General features: G+C 36.6%; 1 protein-coding gene across 1 annotated transcript in view; it reads left to right on the top strand.

The window, feature by feature from the left end:
* Positions 1-14,975, top strand: part of SOGA1 (suppressor of glucose, autophagy associated 1) — a 133,864-nt gene that overhangs the window by 107,687 nt on the left and 11,202 nt on the right. Inside the window, exons 12-14 of the mRNA XM_051979260.1 lie at positions 6,805-6,876; positions 7,361-7,431; positions 8,775-10,218. Coding sequence (XP_051835220.1) covers positions 6,805-6,876; positions 7,361-7,431; positions 8,775-10,218 — 1,587 coding nt within the window. The remainder of the gene's footprint in view (positions 1-6,804; positions 6,877-7,360; positions 7,432-8,774; positions 10,219-14,975) is intronic.

Here is a 14,975-nt window from a genome sequence, read left to right as displayed (position 1 = left end):
TATACTACCACCCTCACAGTATTATGAGAATCAAATGAAATTGTAGAACTTAAAACTACTTCACAATATGAAGTGTTATTTATACACACACACACACACACACACACACACACACACACACACACTCCCTTATCCTTTAAGTCAATGGGAAGGACTTCTCTTACAGTAAGCAGCAAAGATCAGTTTCTGGAAGAAAGAAGCAGATATCGAAGATGGCGGAGAGGAGGCACACAGCTGTGTAGCTCCGTGTTTTTCTCTCAAAATCCATTTTATTACAAGCCTCTGAATTAATGCTTGACTGAAAAAAAACCCCACAAATAGTTACAAAGAGAAGACATCCTTGAAATTCGCCAGGAAAGGTCTGTTTTTGCTCGAGGGCGGGGATGGTTTTAGATCGGGTACAGGCTGAGGGCAGGCAGCGGCAGCGAGAGGCCAGCAGGCAGCTCACAGGCGAGCAGACCGGAAGGGGCTGGGGTGTGATCTCAGCCGTCTCTGCAGAGAGAGCTTTGCTACAGGATTAGATACTTTGCCCTGGCAGCAAGCCAGCAGCCCAGCAGAGAAGCTAAAAATACCAGGGGTGAAGAATACAACCCCAAACAGCTGGAGCCTCTCGGGACTAGGCCACTCCCCCTCCCCCACAGTGTCTCATCACACTCTCAGAGTCTCAGAGCGCAGGGGCAGCACAGTCGGGCTAGTGCCTCGCTGCTGCCCCCCCCCGCAGTCTGTAGAGGAAGCTCAGTAACACCACCCAGCCCCTCCCCCAAAGAAAGCAGACTCCATTTAGGGGTTTTTTCTTTTTTCTTTTTGCTAGTTTGTCTTTGATTCTTCTCTGACAAAATGAGCAAAAAATTGAAAAGGACCTTAACCCTTGACAGCTTTTATACGGATGGAGAGCAGATTCTAAACCCTGAGGAGACTAAAAACAGACTGTCTCCAGGTGAATTCCCCAAAGGAGGAGATCATCTGTTCCTCAGCACAGATGAATCTTATAGAAGAAATTAAAAAGGCTTTCACAAGAGAGCTAGAAGAAAAATGGGAAAAGGAGAGGGAGGCTTGGCAAGAGAGTCTGGAGAAGTCATCCCACTCATTTAAAGACAGAGTGGATAAAGAAATAAAATCCTTGAAAAATAGGATTAGTGAACTGGCTCTCTAAAAAATAAAAGTGGCGAAATAGAAAAAAATTCCATAGAACAAAAGAACTCATTTGGACAATTAGAAAAAGATATTAAAAAAGTGAGTGAAGAAAATACTTCATTGAAAATCAGAATTGACCAATTCTCCCTGTGCAGCGGGAGAACTGTTCGGTTCTGCAAATATGTATTGTATCTAGGATATACTGCAACATATTTAACATATATAGGACTGCTTGCCATCTTGGGGGGGGGGAGGAGAGAAGGAGGGGAAAAAACGAAACATAAGTGATTGCAAGGGATAATGTCGTGTAAAAATTATCCTGGCATGGATTCTGTCAATACAAAGTTATTACTAAATAAAATAAAATTAAAAAATAAATAAATAAATAAAGACAATAGCACTGAGAAAAAAAAAAAAAGAAAATCAGAATTGAACAAATGGAATTAAATGACTCGAGGAGACAAGAAGAATCAGTCAAGCAAATCCAAAAAAATCAAACAGTGGAAAAGAATGTGAAATATCTTCTTGGGAAAACAACAGACCTGGAAAACAGATCCAGGAGAGACAATCTGAGAATCATTGGACTCCCAGAAAAGTATGATGAAAAAAAGAGCCTGGACCCTATTTTCCAGGAAATTATCAAAAGAACTGCCCAGAAGTCTTAGAAACAGAGAGTAAAATAGACATTGAAAGAATTCATCGATCCCCTACTGAAAGGGATCCTAAAATCAAAACACCAAGAAATATAGTGGCCAAATGCCAGAACCCTCAGACAAAGGAAAAAATATTGCAAGCGGCTAGAAAAACCCAATTCAAGTATCAAGGAGCCACAATAAGGATCACCCAGGATCTAGCAGCATCCACATTAAAGGATCGAAGGGCCTGGAATATGATATTCCGAAAACCTAAGGAACTTGGTATGCAACCAAAAATAACTTACCCAGCCAGAATGAGCATCTTTTTCCAGGGAAGAAGATGGATATTCAACAAAGTAAGCGAATTTCACCTATTTTTGATGAAAAAGCCAGAACTTAACAAAAAGTTTGATCTACAAATATAGAACTCAAGAGAAATCTAAAAAGGTAAAGATTAAATCTTGGGAATTATATTTCTGCTATACAGATGTATTAAGAATACATATATACCTTGTTCTAGAAACTAGATGTGGAAAGGACATTGTATCAGAAAAACGGTAAAGTGGGGGTACTTCATCTCATGAAGAGGCAAAGGAAACCTATTATATCTGAGAGAAAGAATGGAGGGGGATGAATATAGTGGGTATCTTACTGCCTTCAGAATTGGCTTTAAGAGAAAAATTTTAAACATATTCAATTTATGGTGAAACTTCTCCCACCTCATTGAAAAGTGAGAGAAGAGAAAAGTGAAAAGGGAAGGAATAAGCTAAGCAGAAGGGAATATGGAAACTGGGAGGGAAAGGGGTAAGATAGGGAGAGGAACTCTAAGGCGGGGGGAGAGATACTAAAAAGGGAGGGCTCTGAGAAGCAAGTGGTGCTCACAAGCTTAATACTGGGAAGGAGGGTAAGGGGGAAAGAAGGGAGAAAAGCACAGAGGTTAACAAGATGGCAAGTAATACAGAATTGGTCATTTTAACCATAAATGTGAACGGGGTAAACTCCCCCATAAAGAGGAAGCGGTTAGTAGAATGGATTAAAAGCCAGAATCCTACAATATGTTGTTTACAGGAAACACACCTGAAGAAGAAATAGACAGCAAAGCTATAATAGTGGGAGATCTCAACTTTGCACTCTCAGACTTAGATAAATCAAACCACAAAATAAATAAGAAAGAAGTCAAAGAGGTAAATAGAACACTAGAAAAATTAGATATGATAGATCTCTGGAGAAAATGTAATGGAGACAGAAAGGAGTACACTTTCTTTTCAGCAGTTCATGGAACCTATACAAAAATTGACCATATATTAGGACATAAACCTCAAACTCAAATGCAGTAAGGCAGAAATAGTAAATGCATCCTTTTCAGACCATGATGCAATGAAAATTACATTCAACAAAAAGCCAGGGGAAAATAGACCAAAAAATAATTGGAAACTAAATAATCTCATACTAAAGAAGGATTGGGTGAAACAGCAAATCATAAACATAATTAATAACTTCACCCAAGAAAATGATAATAATGAGACATCATACCAAAATGTATGGGATGCAGCCAAAGCGGTAATAAGGGGAAATTTCATATCTCTAGAGGCCTATTTGCATAAAATAGAGGAAAAAAATGAATTGGACTTGCAACTAAAAATGCTAGAAAAGGAACAAATTAAAAAACCCTAGTCAAATACTAAACTTGAAATTCTAAAAATAAAAAGAGAAATCAATAAAATTGAAATTAAAAAAATTATTGAATTAATTAATAAAACTAAGAGTTGCTTCTATGAAAAAACCAACAAAATAGACAAATCCTTAGTAAATCTGATTTAAAAAAAGGAAAGAGGAAAATCAAATTGTTAGTCTTAAAAATGAAAAGGGAGAACTCGCCACTAATGAAGAGGAAATTAGAGCAATAAGTAGGAGTTACTTTTCCCAACTTTATGCCAATAAATTTGACAACTTAAATGAAATAGAAGAATACCTCCAAAAATATAGCTTGCCCAAACTAACAGAGGAAGAAGTAAATATCCTAAACAGTCCCATCTCAGAAAAAGAAATAGAACAAACTATCAACCAACTCCCTAAGAAAAAATCACCAGGACCATATGGATTTACATGTGAATTCTACCAAATATTTAAAGAACAATTAACCCCAATGCTAAATAAACTATTTGAAAAAATAGGGATTGAAGGAGTCCTACCAAACTCCTTTTATGACACAGACATGGTACTGATACCTAAACCAGGTAGGTTGAAAAAAGAGAAAGAAAATTATAGACCAATCTCCCTAATGAATATTGATGCTAAAATCTTAAATAAAATATTAGCAAAAAGATTACAGAAAATCATCCCCAGGATAATACACTATGACCAAGTAGGATTTATACCAGGAATGCAGGACTGGTTCAATATTAGGAAAACTATTAGCATAACTGACTATGTCAATAACCAACCAAACAAAAACCATATGATCATCTCAATAGATGCAGAAAAAGCATTTGATAAAATCCAACATCCATTCCTAATAAAAATACTTGAGAGCATAGGAATAAATGGACTTTTCCTTAAAATAGTCAGGAGCATATATTTAAAACCGTCAGTAAGCATCATATGCAATGGGGAAAAACTGGAACCTTTCCCAGTAAGATCTGGAGTGAAGCAAGGTTGCCCACTATCACCATTATTATTCAATATCATATTAGAAACACTAGCCTCTGCAATAAGAGTCGAGAAAGAAAAGGAATTAGAGTAGGCAATGAGGAAACCAAACTATCACTCTTTGCAGATGATATGATGGTATACCTAGAGAACCCCAGAGATTCTACTAAAAAGCTATTAGAAATAATTCATAATTTTAGCAAAGTAGCTGGCTACAAAATAAATCCCCATAAATCCTCAGCATTTTTATACATCACCAACAAAATCCAACAGCAAGAGATACAAAGAGAAATTCCATTAAAAATAACTGTTGATAGCATAAAATATTTGGGAATCTATCTACCAAAGGAAAGTCAGGAATTATATGAGCAAAATTACAAAAAACTTTCCACATAAATAAAGTCAGACTTAAATAATTGGAAAAATATTAAGTGCTCTTGGATAGGCCGAGTGAATATAATAAAGATGACAATACTCCCTAAACTAATCTATTTATTTAGTGCTATACCAGACTTCCAAGAAAATATTTTAATGATCTAGAAAAAATAACAACGAAATTCATATGGAACAATAAAAAGTCGAGAATCTCAAGGGAATTAATGAAAAAAAAATCAAATGAAGATGGCCTAGCTGTACCTGATCTAAAATTATATTATAAAGCAGCAGTCACCAAAAACATTTGGTATTAGCTAAGAAATAGGTTAGTTGATCAGTGGAAAAGGTTAGGTTCACAAGACAGAATAGTCAACTATAGCAATCTAGTGTTTGACAAACCCAAAGATCCTAACTTTTGAGATAAGAATTCATTATTTGATAAAAACTGCTGGGATAACTGGAAATTAGTATGGCAGAAATTAGGCATGGACCCACACTTAACACCATATACCAAGATAAGATCAAAATGGGTCCATGACCTAGGCATAAAGAACGAGATTATAAATAAATTAGAGGAACATAGGATAGTTTATCTCTCAGACTTGTGGAGGAGAAAGAAATTTGTGACCAAAGATGAACTAGAGACCATTACTGATCACAAAATAGAAAATTTTGATTATATCAAATTAAAAAGCCTTTGTACAAACAAAACTAATGCAAATAAGATTAGAAGGGAAGCAACAAACTGGGAAAACATCTTCACAGTTAAAGGTTCTGATAAAGGCCTCATTTCCAAAATATATAGAGAACTGACTAATTTATAAGAAATCAAGCCATTCTCCAATTAATAAATGGTCAAAAGATATAAACAGACAATTTTCAGATGATGAAATTGAAATTATTACCATTCATATGAAAGAGTGTTCCAAATCACTATTGATCAGAGAAATGCAAATTAAGACAACTCTGAGATACCACTACACACCTGTCAAATTGGCTAAGATGACAGGAAAAAATGATGAATGTTGGAGGGGATGTGGGAAAACTGGGACACTGATGCATTGTCGGTGGAGTTATGGATCCAACCATTCTGGAGAGCAATCTATAATTATGCCCAAAAAGTTATCAAACTGTGCATACCCTTTGATCCAGCAATGTTACTTCTGGGCTTATATCCCAAAGAAATACTAAAGAAGGGAAAGGGACCTGTATGTGCCAAAATGTTTGTGGTATTTGTAGTGCTATTTGTAGTGGCTAGGAACTGGAAATTGAATGGATGCCCATCAATTGGAGAATGGCTGGATAAATTGTGGTATATGAATGTTATGGAATATTGTTCTGTTTAAGAAATGACCAGCAAGATGAATACAGAGAGTCTTGGAGAGACTTACATGAACTGATGCTAACTGAAATGAGCAGAACCAGGAGATCATTATACACTTCAACAATGATATTGTATGAGGATGTATTCTGATGGAAGTGGATTTCTTTGACAAAGAGACCTAACTCAGTTTCAATTAATAAATGGACAGAAGCAGCTACATCCAAAGAAAGAACACTGGGAAATGAATGTGAACTATTTGCAGTTTTGTTTTTCTTCCCGGGTTATTTTTACCTTCTGAATCCAATTCTCCCTGTGCAACAAGAAAACTGTTCGGTTCTGCAAACATATATTGTATCTAGGATATACTACAACATATCTAACATATATAGGACTGCTTGCCATCTGGGGGAGGGGAAAAATCAGAACAGAAGCGAGTGCAAGGGATAATGTTAAAAAAAATTACCCTGGCATAGATTCTATCAATATAAAGTTATTATATATATATATATATATGTGTGTGTATATATATATATATGTATATGTATATGTATATATATATATATATATACATATATATATATATATATATATACGTTAAAAAAAAAAGCAGATATCATTTTGAGGACAAGCAGGATGGTCCTGGAGCTTCTGCAAAGATCTAATTTTATATTCTCTGTTATTACCTAGTTACAGAAGGGAGCTGATTCTTGGGCTTTGAAACATATTGAAATGGAAAAGCATGATAGCAGCTGGAAAGAGGTGAGTTATTCCAACAGCTGGGCTAGTTAACACCCTAGCTCTTCTAGCTTATCAGCAGTTGGTAAGGACAACAGAAGTTTCTGATTTGTCACTGGGTTGGCTGGAGCAGCAGCTCATTAAAAAAAAAAAAAAACAGTAAGGAGAAAGAGAAAAATCCAAAGACATTCAAGGTTTTACACTGATTCTTATAGTGCATCAGATCATGCAGTGCAGGATCTGAGTTCAAATCCCCTGGGCAAGTCATTAAATTCTCAAGTTTTTTCCTCACCTAGAATATGAGGGAGTTGGACAAAATAAGTTCTATGGCCAGCTCTATAATGTTTTGTGATTATATGTGAAGATATCTAACCCCAATAGGAAAGAGATAAATCTTCACACTTCTATTGTTAATGTGGAAAAATCATCGTAAACACAGTTGTGTTTATCACTTGACTTCTCCCTACTGCTGTGGTGACTAATCTGTAGTTTTCTTCTCCTTTTGCAGACCCTCAGTGAGAAGATACACGACAAAGAGACCATTTCTGAAGCTGATGCCAATGGAACCAGTTTAAAGAGGTTAGGTGGCCTGGGCAGGGAACAAAGTAAAAGAATGACCTTGTTTCTCTTGCTATTAAAGGTCTCTCTCTTTGAAAAAAGTAAGATTTTTTAAAAAGGGGCCTTTGATAGCAAAAGAAACAACGTCCCTCTTTACTTTCCATCTGCAGTTCCTCATGTGATATCTTAATGCCCTTTACCAACATGATTGCCTTGCATAGCTCTTTCATTCCATTTGGGAATCAAAGGAAGCAAGATGCAGGTCTTGGAATTCATTCCTTCAACAATATAATCACTGACTCATTTCTTTTTCCCAGTGTCTAAGAAGTTTAAGGTCTTATTTGCTCACAGTTAACAGAATGCTAAAAATGCTAAATCAAAAGTTATCAGAGGCCAGAATGTGTGGTATCTTGCTCTCATCCTTCTGTACTCAAAACTATCCAGTTTTTTCCCCCTTAATCATTTAACTTGATTCTGTATTTCTATTACTATAGAGCTGCATAGTATGTCTTCAAACCAGTCCCAAATATCTCTCTAAGTTCCTGGCACAAACAGTAAGTCTCATTGGCAATAGAAAGAGACAGAAATCATTATGTGAGCTGGAGAGGTTACAAAAGGCTTCTTGGCTTGAGATTGGTCTTGAAAACAAGAATAGAAAGGTGGAAGCCGGGGAAAAAGTCCTTACAGGGACAATAACATAGGCTAAGGCAGGAGGAAGAAATGAGCCTGGTATGAGTGGAGGGTGCTAAAGAGGATGTCTTTATTGTAGAAGTTAAGAATGAATGTGGCAGAGTGGACAAAGTGCTGGGCCTGTAGTCAGGAAGAACTGGATTTAAATTTAAATCCTATCTCTATATCCTACTAGCTGTGGGAACATGTACTTTAAACTCAGTTTCTTCATCTATAAAATATAGTAGTATCTATAGCATTTCACACAGTTGTTGAGGCTTAAATGAAATTGTGTTTGTAAAACTCCATATAAACGTTATTGTGTGCTGGGAGGAAGAGGAGGTGAAAATGAGGTTAACAGGCTAGGTTTAAATTATATAGATCTTCACAGGCTAAATTAAGGGACTTGACCTTAATACACTAGGCAGTGAATTTTCCCCATTTGCATATGGTATCTTTAGAAAGAACAACATCTGAGTTAAGAGCCATCAAAACCTGGCTCTGCTACTTATTCCTTGTTTAACCAACCTGTTTCTACATCTGCAAAATGATTCATTTGTATTAGATGATCTGTGAGGTTCCTTTTTAGTGATTTTATGATCTTATGTCCTCAAGATTCCTCTTGCCACCTAAAAAAGTCTCCAATCCATGAGCCCAAGTTTTATTGTGCTCATCATATTTTCTTCTTTCACCAGGACCAAATCTGTTTCTTCCATGTCTGAGTTTGAAAGTTTACTTGACTGTTCTCCTTACCTTCCGGGCAAATCAGCCAACATAGTCAACGAAACTTCCCGAGGCAAAAAGACCTCTCCGCCTGCCTCCCTATTGCCCAATACTCTGATGGATACTGCCACAGTGAACCCTGCCAGAATTGCCTTTGTGGACAATGAACAGGCGAGCCCAGAAAAGGGGACCAAGGAGAAGCTGGGGCTCTCCCCTCGAGACTGCAACAGGAGAGGTAACCTGGGCTACCAAGATTGTGCCCAAAAACAGATGCAGAGGAGTTACACAGCTCCTGATAAAACAGGCATTCGGATTTACTACAGCCCACCTGTGGCTCGTAGGCTGGGGGTCCCTCTGGTCCAGAATAAAGAAGGGAAAATTCTCATTGAACCTGGCTTCCTCTTTACCATGGCCAAGCCCAAAGAGTCAGCAGAGTCAGAAGGCTTGGCTGAGAGTACATATGGTCGGTGGCTGTGTAACTTCTCCAAACACCGGGAACTTTTGGATAATAGCCCAGTCAGCAGTTCTACAGCTCCTGTGCCCAATTTCCCCTCTGCTCTACATGACTTTGAGATGTCAGGCAACATGAGTGATGACATGAAAGAAATCACCAACTGTGTCCGCCAGGCCATCCGCTCCGGCTCTCTGGAGAGGAAAGTGAAAAGCATGTCAAGCCAGACTGTGGGGCTAACCAGTGTGGGCACCCAGACTATCCAGACAGTGAGTATTGGTCTCCAGACTGACCTGCCTCGGGGAAGCCTGCATGGCAAGAGCTGGTCACCCCGTAGCTCTTCTCTGGTATCTGTCCGAAGCAAACAGATATCTTCTTCACTGGAGAAAGTCCACTCTCGGATTGAAAGACCTTGTTGTTCTCCTAAATATGGGTCACCAAAACTTCAGAGGAGATCTGTGTCCAAACTGGATAGCTCTAAGGACCGAAGTTTGTGGAATCTTCACCAAAGTAAGCAGAATGGATCAGCTTGGGCCAGGTCTACCACAACCCGAGACAGCCCAGTCTTAAGCAACATTAATGATGGACTATCTAGTTTGTTTAATGTAGTAGAGCACTCTGGGAGCACTGAATCTATCTGGAAGCCAGGGAGCCAGGAGACCCGCACCAAACCAGAGACTCACAAGTATGGCATTGTCCAGGAGTTCTTTCGTAATGTGTGTGGTCGTTCACAGAGTCCCACTTCTGGGACAGATCGGAAAGAAGTGATGGGAGATGAGTGCACCAAAAAGCCGGAGCCTCTTTCCCCAGCAAGTTACCATCAATCTGAGGGCATTGCCAGGATTTTGAGCAAGAAAACTCCAAAGCTGAGCAGCTGTGAGGAAGTTAGACCAGCTTTACTCTCCCAGGGGGGTAAGGATGGAAACCCTCGAGATCTAGATGGCAATTTGACTGTGGCTAATGAGGTAAGTAAGTATGGGGGTTCTTTCCCTTCCTGTAAAAGCTAACCCAGGGTAGGATGAAATTACCATGCTAGGGGTATATTTTAAACCTGTGAGATTGTGTATCTTCCTCAATTTCCGTTTCTTTCCTTTTAGTACCATACCCTCACCCCTCCCCAAAGACCAATATACTCTTCTCTTTTCTAGAGAGAAACATCACTTTGGGTAATAGTGATTACCCAAAGTCTCATGCATTTAAAAGGCATTCAGAAAGGGAAGCTATTTGTGAGTAGGGAGTTGCATACAAAGTTGATTAGGGAAGGAGGAGACAGTCTTAGGAATCCTACTATTTCCCCAAGCAGCCTATTCTACTTTTCATTCTGATTATTAGAAAAATTTTACTTCCCTCAAGCCTAAATTTGTTTCTTTGCAGTTTTTACTCATCACTCCCAATTTTCCCTTCTGGAGGCCAAAGAGAATAGTTTTGATCTTTTTTCCTTATGATAGTGTTTCTAATACTAGATACTAGTTGTTATCCCTTACCCCCTCATCATCATCTATTTTTTTGGGCTGATCATCTACAGTTCTTCATATGACCTGATCTCATTGCTCTTTACTGTCATGATTGCCCTGCTTTGGATATTCCCCAGCTTCTCAGTGTGCTCCCTAAAAGGTACCAGCCACTAATACGCTATAATTAACATAAAACAGAATATAACAGTATTATAAACTACACAATGCTAGGCACCATGCCTCTTTTAATGTTATTTAAGATTCTCTTGAAGCCACATCTCTAGCCACATCTCCTGCATCTTGTACTAGTGAAATTGATTTTTTTGAATCCGTGTCTTTGTTACAGTCCTTTTTCTCAAATATAGTCTAGTATTCTAGTTTGCAATTATCTTTTTGAATTCTAATTTTTTCTAACATCTCTCCAGTCTAGCTTTCACATAGCTGTCTATCTGACATTCTTAAAGTACAGGTTTGACCATGTCACTCTACTCTTGAAGAAGCTTCAGAAACATCCTATTGTCTCTTAAGAATAAAACAGGAACATTTCTCAGACTTATTTCATTTTATTTCCCCTTCACTGGTTATTCATTTCTACCCATTTGCTTGCTTTCTGTTCCATGTACACAACATTCAATTATCTTCCCCTATCCTTTTGTATTATCTCCATTCTTAGGATGTTCTCTCTCCTTATCTCTATCTCTTAGAATATTTCCCTTCAAGGTTTGTTTCAGGTACCACCTCCTATATAAGGCCTTTCCTGAGTCCTCTAACTCACTCCTCCCTCTGGGAAAATCACATTTACTAATTTGTGCATTTTTTATCCACAACAAGAATTTAAATTCCTTGAGGAACTATTTCACTTTTTTCTTTGCATGTTTAGGACTTAGCAATTTCTTGCTATAAAAATGCTTACTGAATTGAATTGAAATTTTCCAAATTGTTCATTGAAAAGTTTATTAAAACAGTACAGGCCTAAAAATGTATCTTGAGGCTCTCCAGTAGGAAATTTTCCTTCAATCTAGAATCAAATTTGTATTTGACCATTGAATCATTTCCAAATTCCACTAATTGTTTTATAATTAAGATCACATTTTTTCATGTTTTCTATATAAATAACATGAAAGACTACCAAATGTGTTGCTAAAATCTGGGTAATCTCTTGTCTATAGTGTTCCTCTGATCTACCAGTTTAATAATCTCACCTAAAAAAAAATTATTCTAACAAGGTCTATTCTTGCAAAAACTATTCTGCTTTTTGTGATCACTCATTCCCTTTATAGATGTTACTGAATGTTTCTTTTCTTAACATTCTTGTATCATTTGCCCCATTGGAGATCCAGTGAAACCGAAGGACTATTTCTTAAGAGTAATATTTTTAAATAATGAAATAACAAAGGAAACTATACCAAAATACAATTATCAACATATTTTTTAAAAACCAATTTATGAATATATTTAGAAGAATTGCACATGTTTAACCTATATTGGATTGCTTCTTGTCTTGGGGAGGTGAGAGAAGAGAAAGAAAAATTGGGACACAAACTTTTACAAAGGTGAGTGCTGGAAACTATCTTTGCATGTATTTAGAAAAATAAAATACTATTAAAAACAAAATAAGTTCATGGACCCTAAGAACTCTTGTTCTAGAATTTTTCTAGGAATTAAAATCAGATTACCTTCATTTTGAAAAATAACACATTTTTCCTGTTAAAATTCTGTAGTACCTCTTCCTTTCAAGATCATTGTGATTTAACAATCATATGCCAATTCTTTTAATTGATGCAGTTCATTCCTTTGCATTTGTATCCCTAGTGCCTAATCCAGTGTCTGATACAAAGCAGATTAATAAATGCTTGTTGATTAATTAGATCTGTTGACTTTAAACTAAGGATACTTAGGCAATCTCTTAAAGTATATCAGCTCTCTATGAAGTATTCTGTCATTTCTAGTCCAAATATCACCATCCTAAGAAGCACAAGTTAAGCAGTTCTGACATGCCTGTCACAGTTATCATAAGTACCTGTGGTCCTAAGCACTGTAAGTTCCTTTATTTCCCACTTTTTATGTACATTAGAGCTTTTAGATTTAAAAGGGAGGTTGCATGTCAGAATGGAAAGAAAAGTAGCTCTAGCATCACACTGGCTATGTGACCCTGGGTGAATTTATTTAACCTCTCAATTCTTCAGACAATCCTCAAAATTGCACAAAAATGAGTATACCTCACTTGAACTTCATAAATTTACAAACTTCAGAGTATCTCCAGGGTTAATCTTCCTCCATTATAGCTATTCTCAGTGGTATCTAGCTTAGTGAAAATAAAAGTTTTAAAGCCCCTATTAAATTTGCAGATATTCTGCTAGTTGCAAGCCTAGACCAAAACCTAAATTCCTGTATTTTAAATCCACATCCCTATTTTCTGATATTTCTTAACCAGTTATTCACTTCCTAATCTGCTTTTTTCTTCTGAATACTTTGCTTTCTGTATCTGTGGTGAAAATACCATTTACTTGTGTGTGTGTGTGATCTTTAGCAATACTTGATAGGTTCTTTCTAGCTATATTGTCTGCCCACATGAATATTAAGTTGCTGGATGATTTTGATCAAATCATTTTCTCTTCCTGCTCCACAGTATTCATTCTGGTAAAATAAGGAGGTTTCCTTGTTTCCTTCTATCTATATCATTCTGTGATTCTATGATCCTTCTCTATCCTGGAAATAGAGCTTTTTTTTTTCTTTTCAATCAGCAAGCACATTTCTTCTTTTATCTCATGTGGGAGGAGGGAAAAAGCCTTGTAACAAATACATTTAGACAAGTAAAACAAATTCCCATGTTGTTCATGTCAAAAAATGTCTCATCTTGATTCTATCAGCTCTTTGTCAGGAGTTAAGTATATATCATCATCTGTACCTTAGATTATTGCTTTAATCAAAGTCTTATGTCTTTCTAAGTTGGTTTTTTTTTTCCCCAAGTTGGTTTTTTTTCCTAATCATATTGTTTTTATAAGTTGTTCTATTGGTTCTGTTCACTTTGTTGTACATGTGAGTTTATACAATATTCCCAGGTTTCTCAGAAACTACCTTTTTTGACATTTTTAAAAGCATAATTCATTATCTTATTCACATACCATAATTTTTTCTGTCATTTTCCAATTGATGGGTACTTTTTTCCTCTACAACAAAAAGAGCTGCTAGAAATATTTTTGTACATTTGGGTCCTACCCTTTTTAGATCTGTGTGGGATATATATCAAGCAGTGTATTCACAATTTAGTAACTTATTAGCAATTATTTCAAATTACTAAAACAATAACCAGAACAAAAACATGTGATTATATCAATAAATGGAGAAAAATGTTAATTAAAATTCCCATTTTTCATTAAAAAAAAAAAAAAACAGGGGCAGCTAGGTGGCACAGTGGACAGAGCACCAGCCCTGAAGTCAGGAGAACCTGAGTTCAAATATGGTCTCAGACACGTAATATTTCCTAGCTGTGGGACCCTGGGCAAGTCATTTAACCTCAATTGCCTCAGCCAAAAAAAAAAAAAAAAAAAAAACCCACACCAGAAAACATAACCTTCCTTAATATAGTAAATAGTCTCTCTCCAAAAACTAAGAGCCAACAGTAATATATAATGGGGTTAAACTTGTGGACTTTCTGATAACAGGATAAAACAAAAATGTCTGTCACCAGTACTATTTGATATCACGCACAATGTAGCAACTTAACAAAATAAGCATAGGCAGGAAAGGAACAAATTATTGCTTTTTGCAGATATGATCATATATTTAAAGAATACCAGAAAGTGCAATGAAAATTAAATGAAACTTTTGCAAAACTGTAGGATATAAAATAACCTACCAAAATGCCCAGAAACTCTAGAAATACAATTATAAAGAGAAAAATTTGCTCATGAGTAGGTTTAGACATTAAAAATGACAATACTCCCCAAATGGTAGTACCATTCTAAACTACCAAAGAATTACTTTATAAAGGTAGGAATAATTAAATTGTAATTCATCTGGAAGAATCTCAACAGAATAACTAGACCAGTTCACACCTCCATTAACAACTGATATGGTATCTAGGTGTTCAATAGGCAATGTGTCAATCTCCTCGCAGTGTACATTTTTCCCTTCACAATCTCCCTAAACTTCACTCACCTCTAGATTCTAGAAACTGTCTAAAGAATCTTATTTCTAATTGCCTTTCAAGTCAGATCTCATAACCTTTAACCTTTCATTACTTTTTTTGATGGCTGATCTGATTT

The sequence above is a fragment of the Antechinus flavipes genome, chromosome 2, assembly GCF_016432865.1.
Source record: "Antechinus flavipes isolate AdamAnt ecotype Samford, QLD, Australia chromosome 2, AdamAnt_v2, whole genome shotgun sequence".
Lineage (NCBI taxonomy): Eukaryota > Metazoa > Chordata > Mammalia > Dasyuromorphia > Dasyuridae > Antechinus > Antechinus flavipes.
The sequence above is the reverse complement of the archived record's forward strand: the minus strand, read 5'-3'. Positions and strand labels throughout refer to the sequence as shown.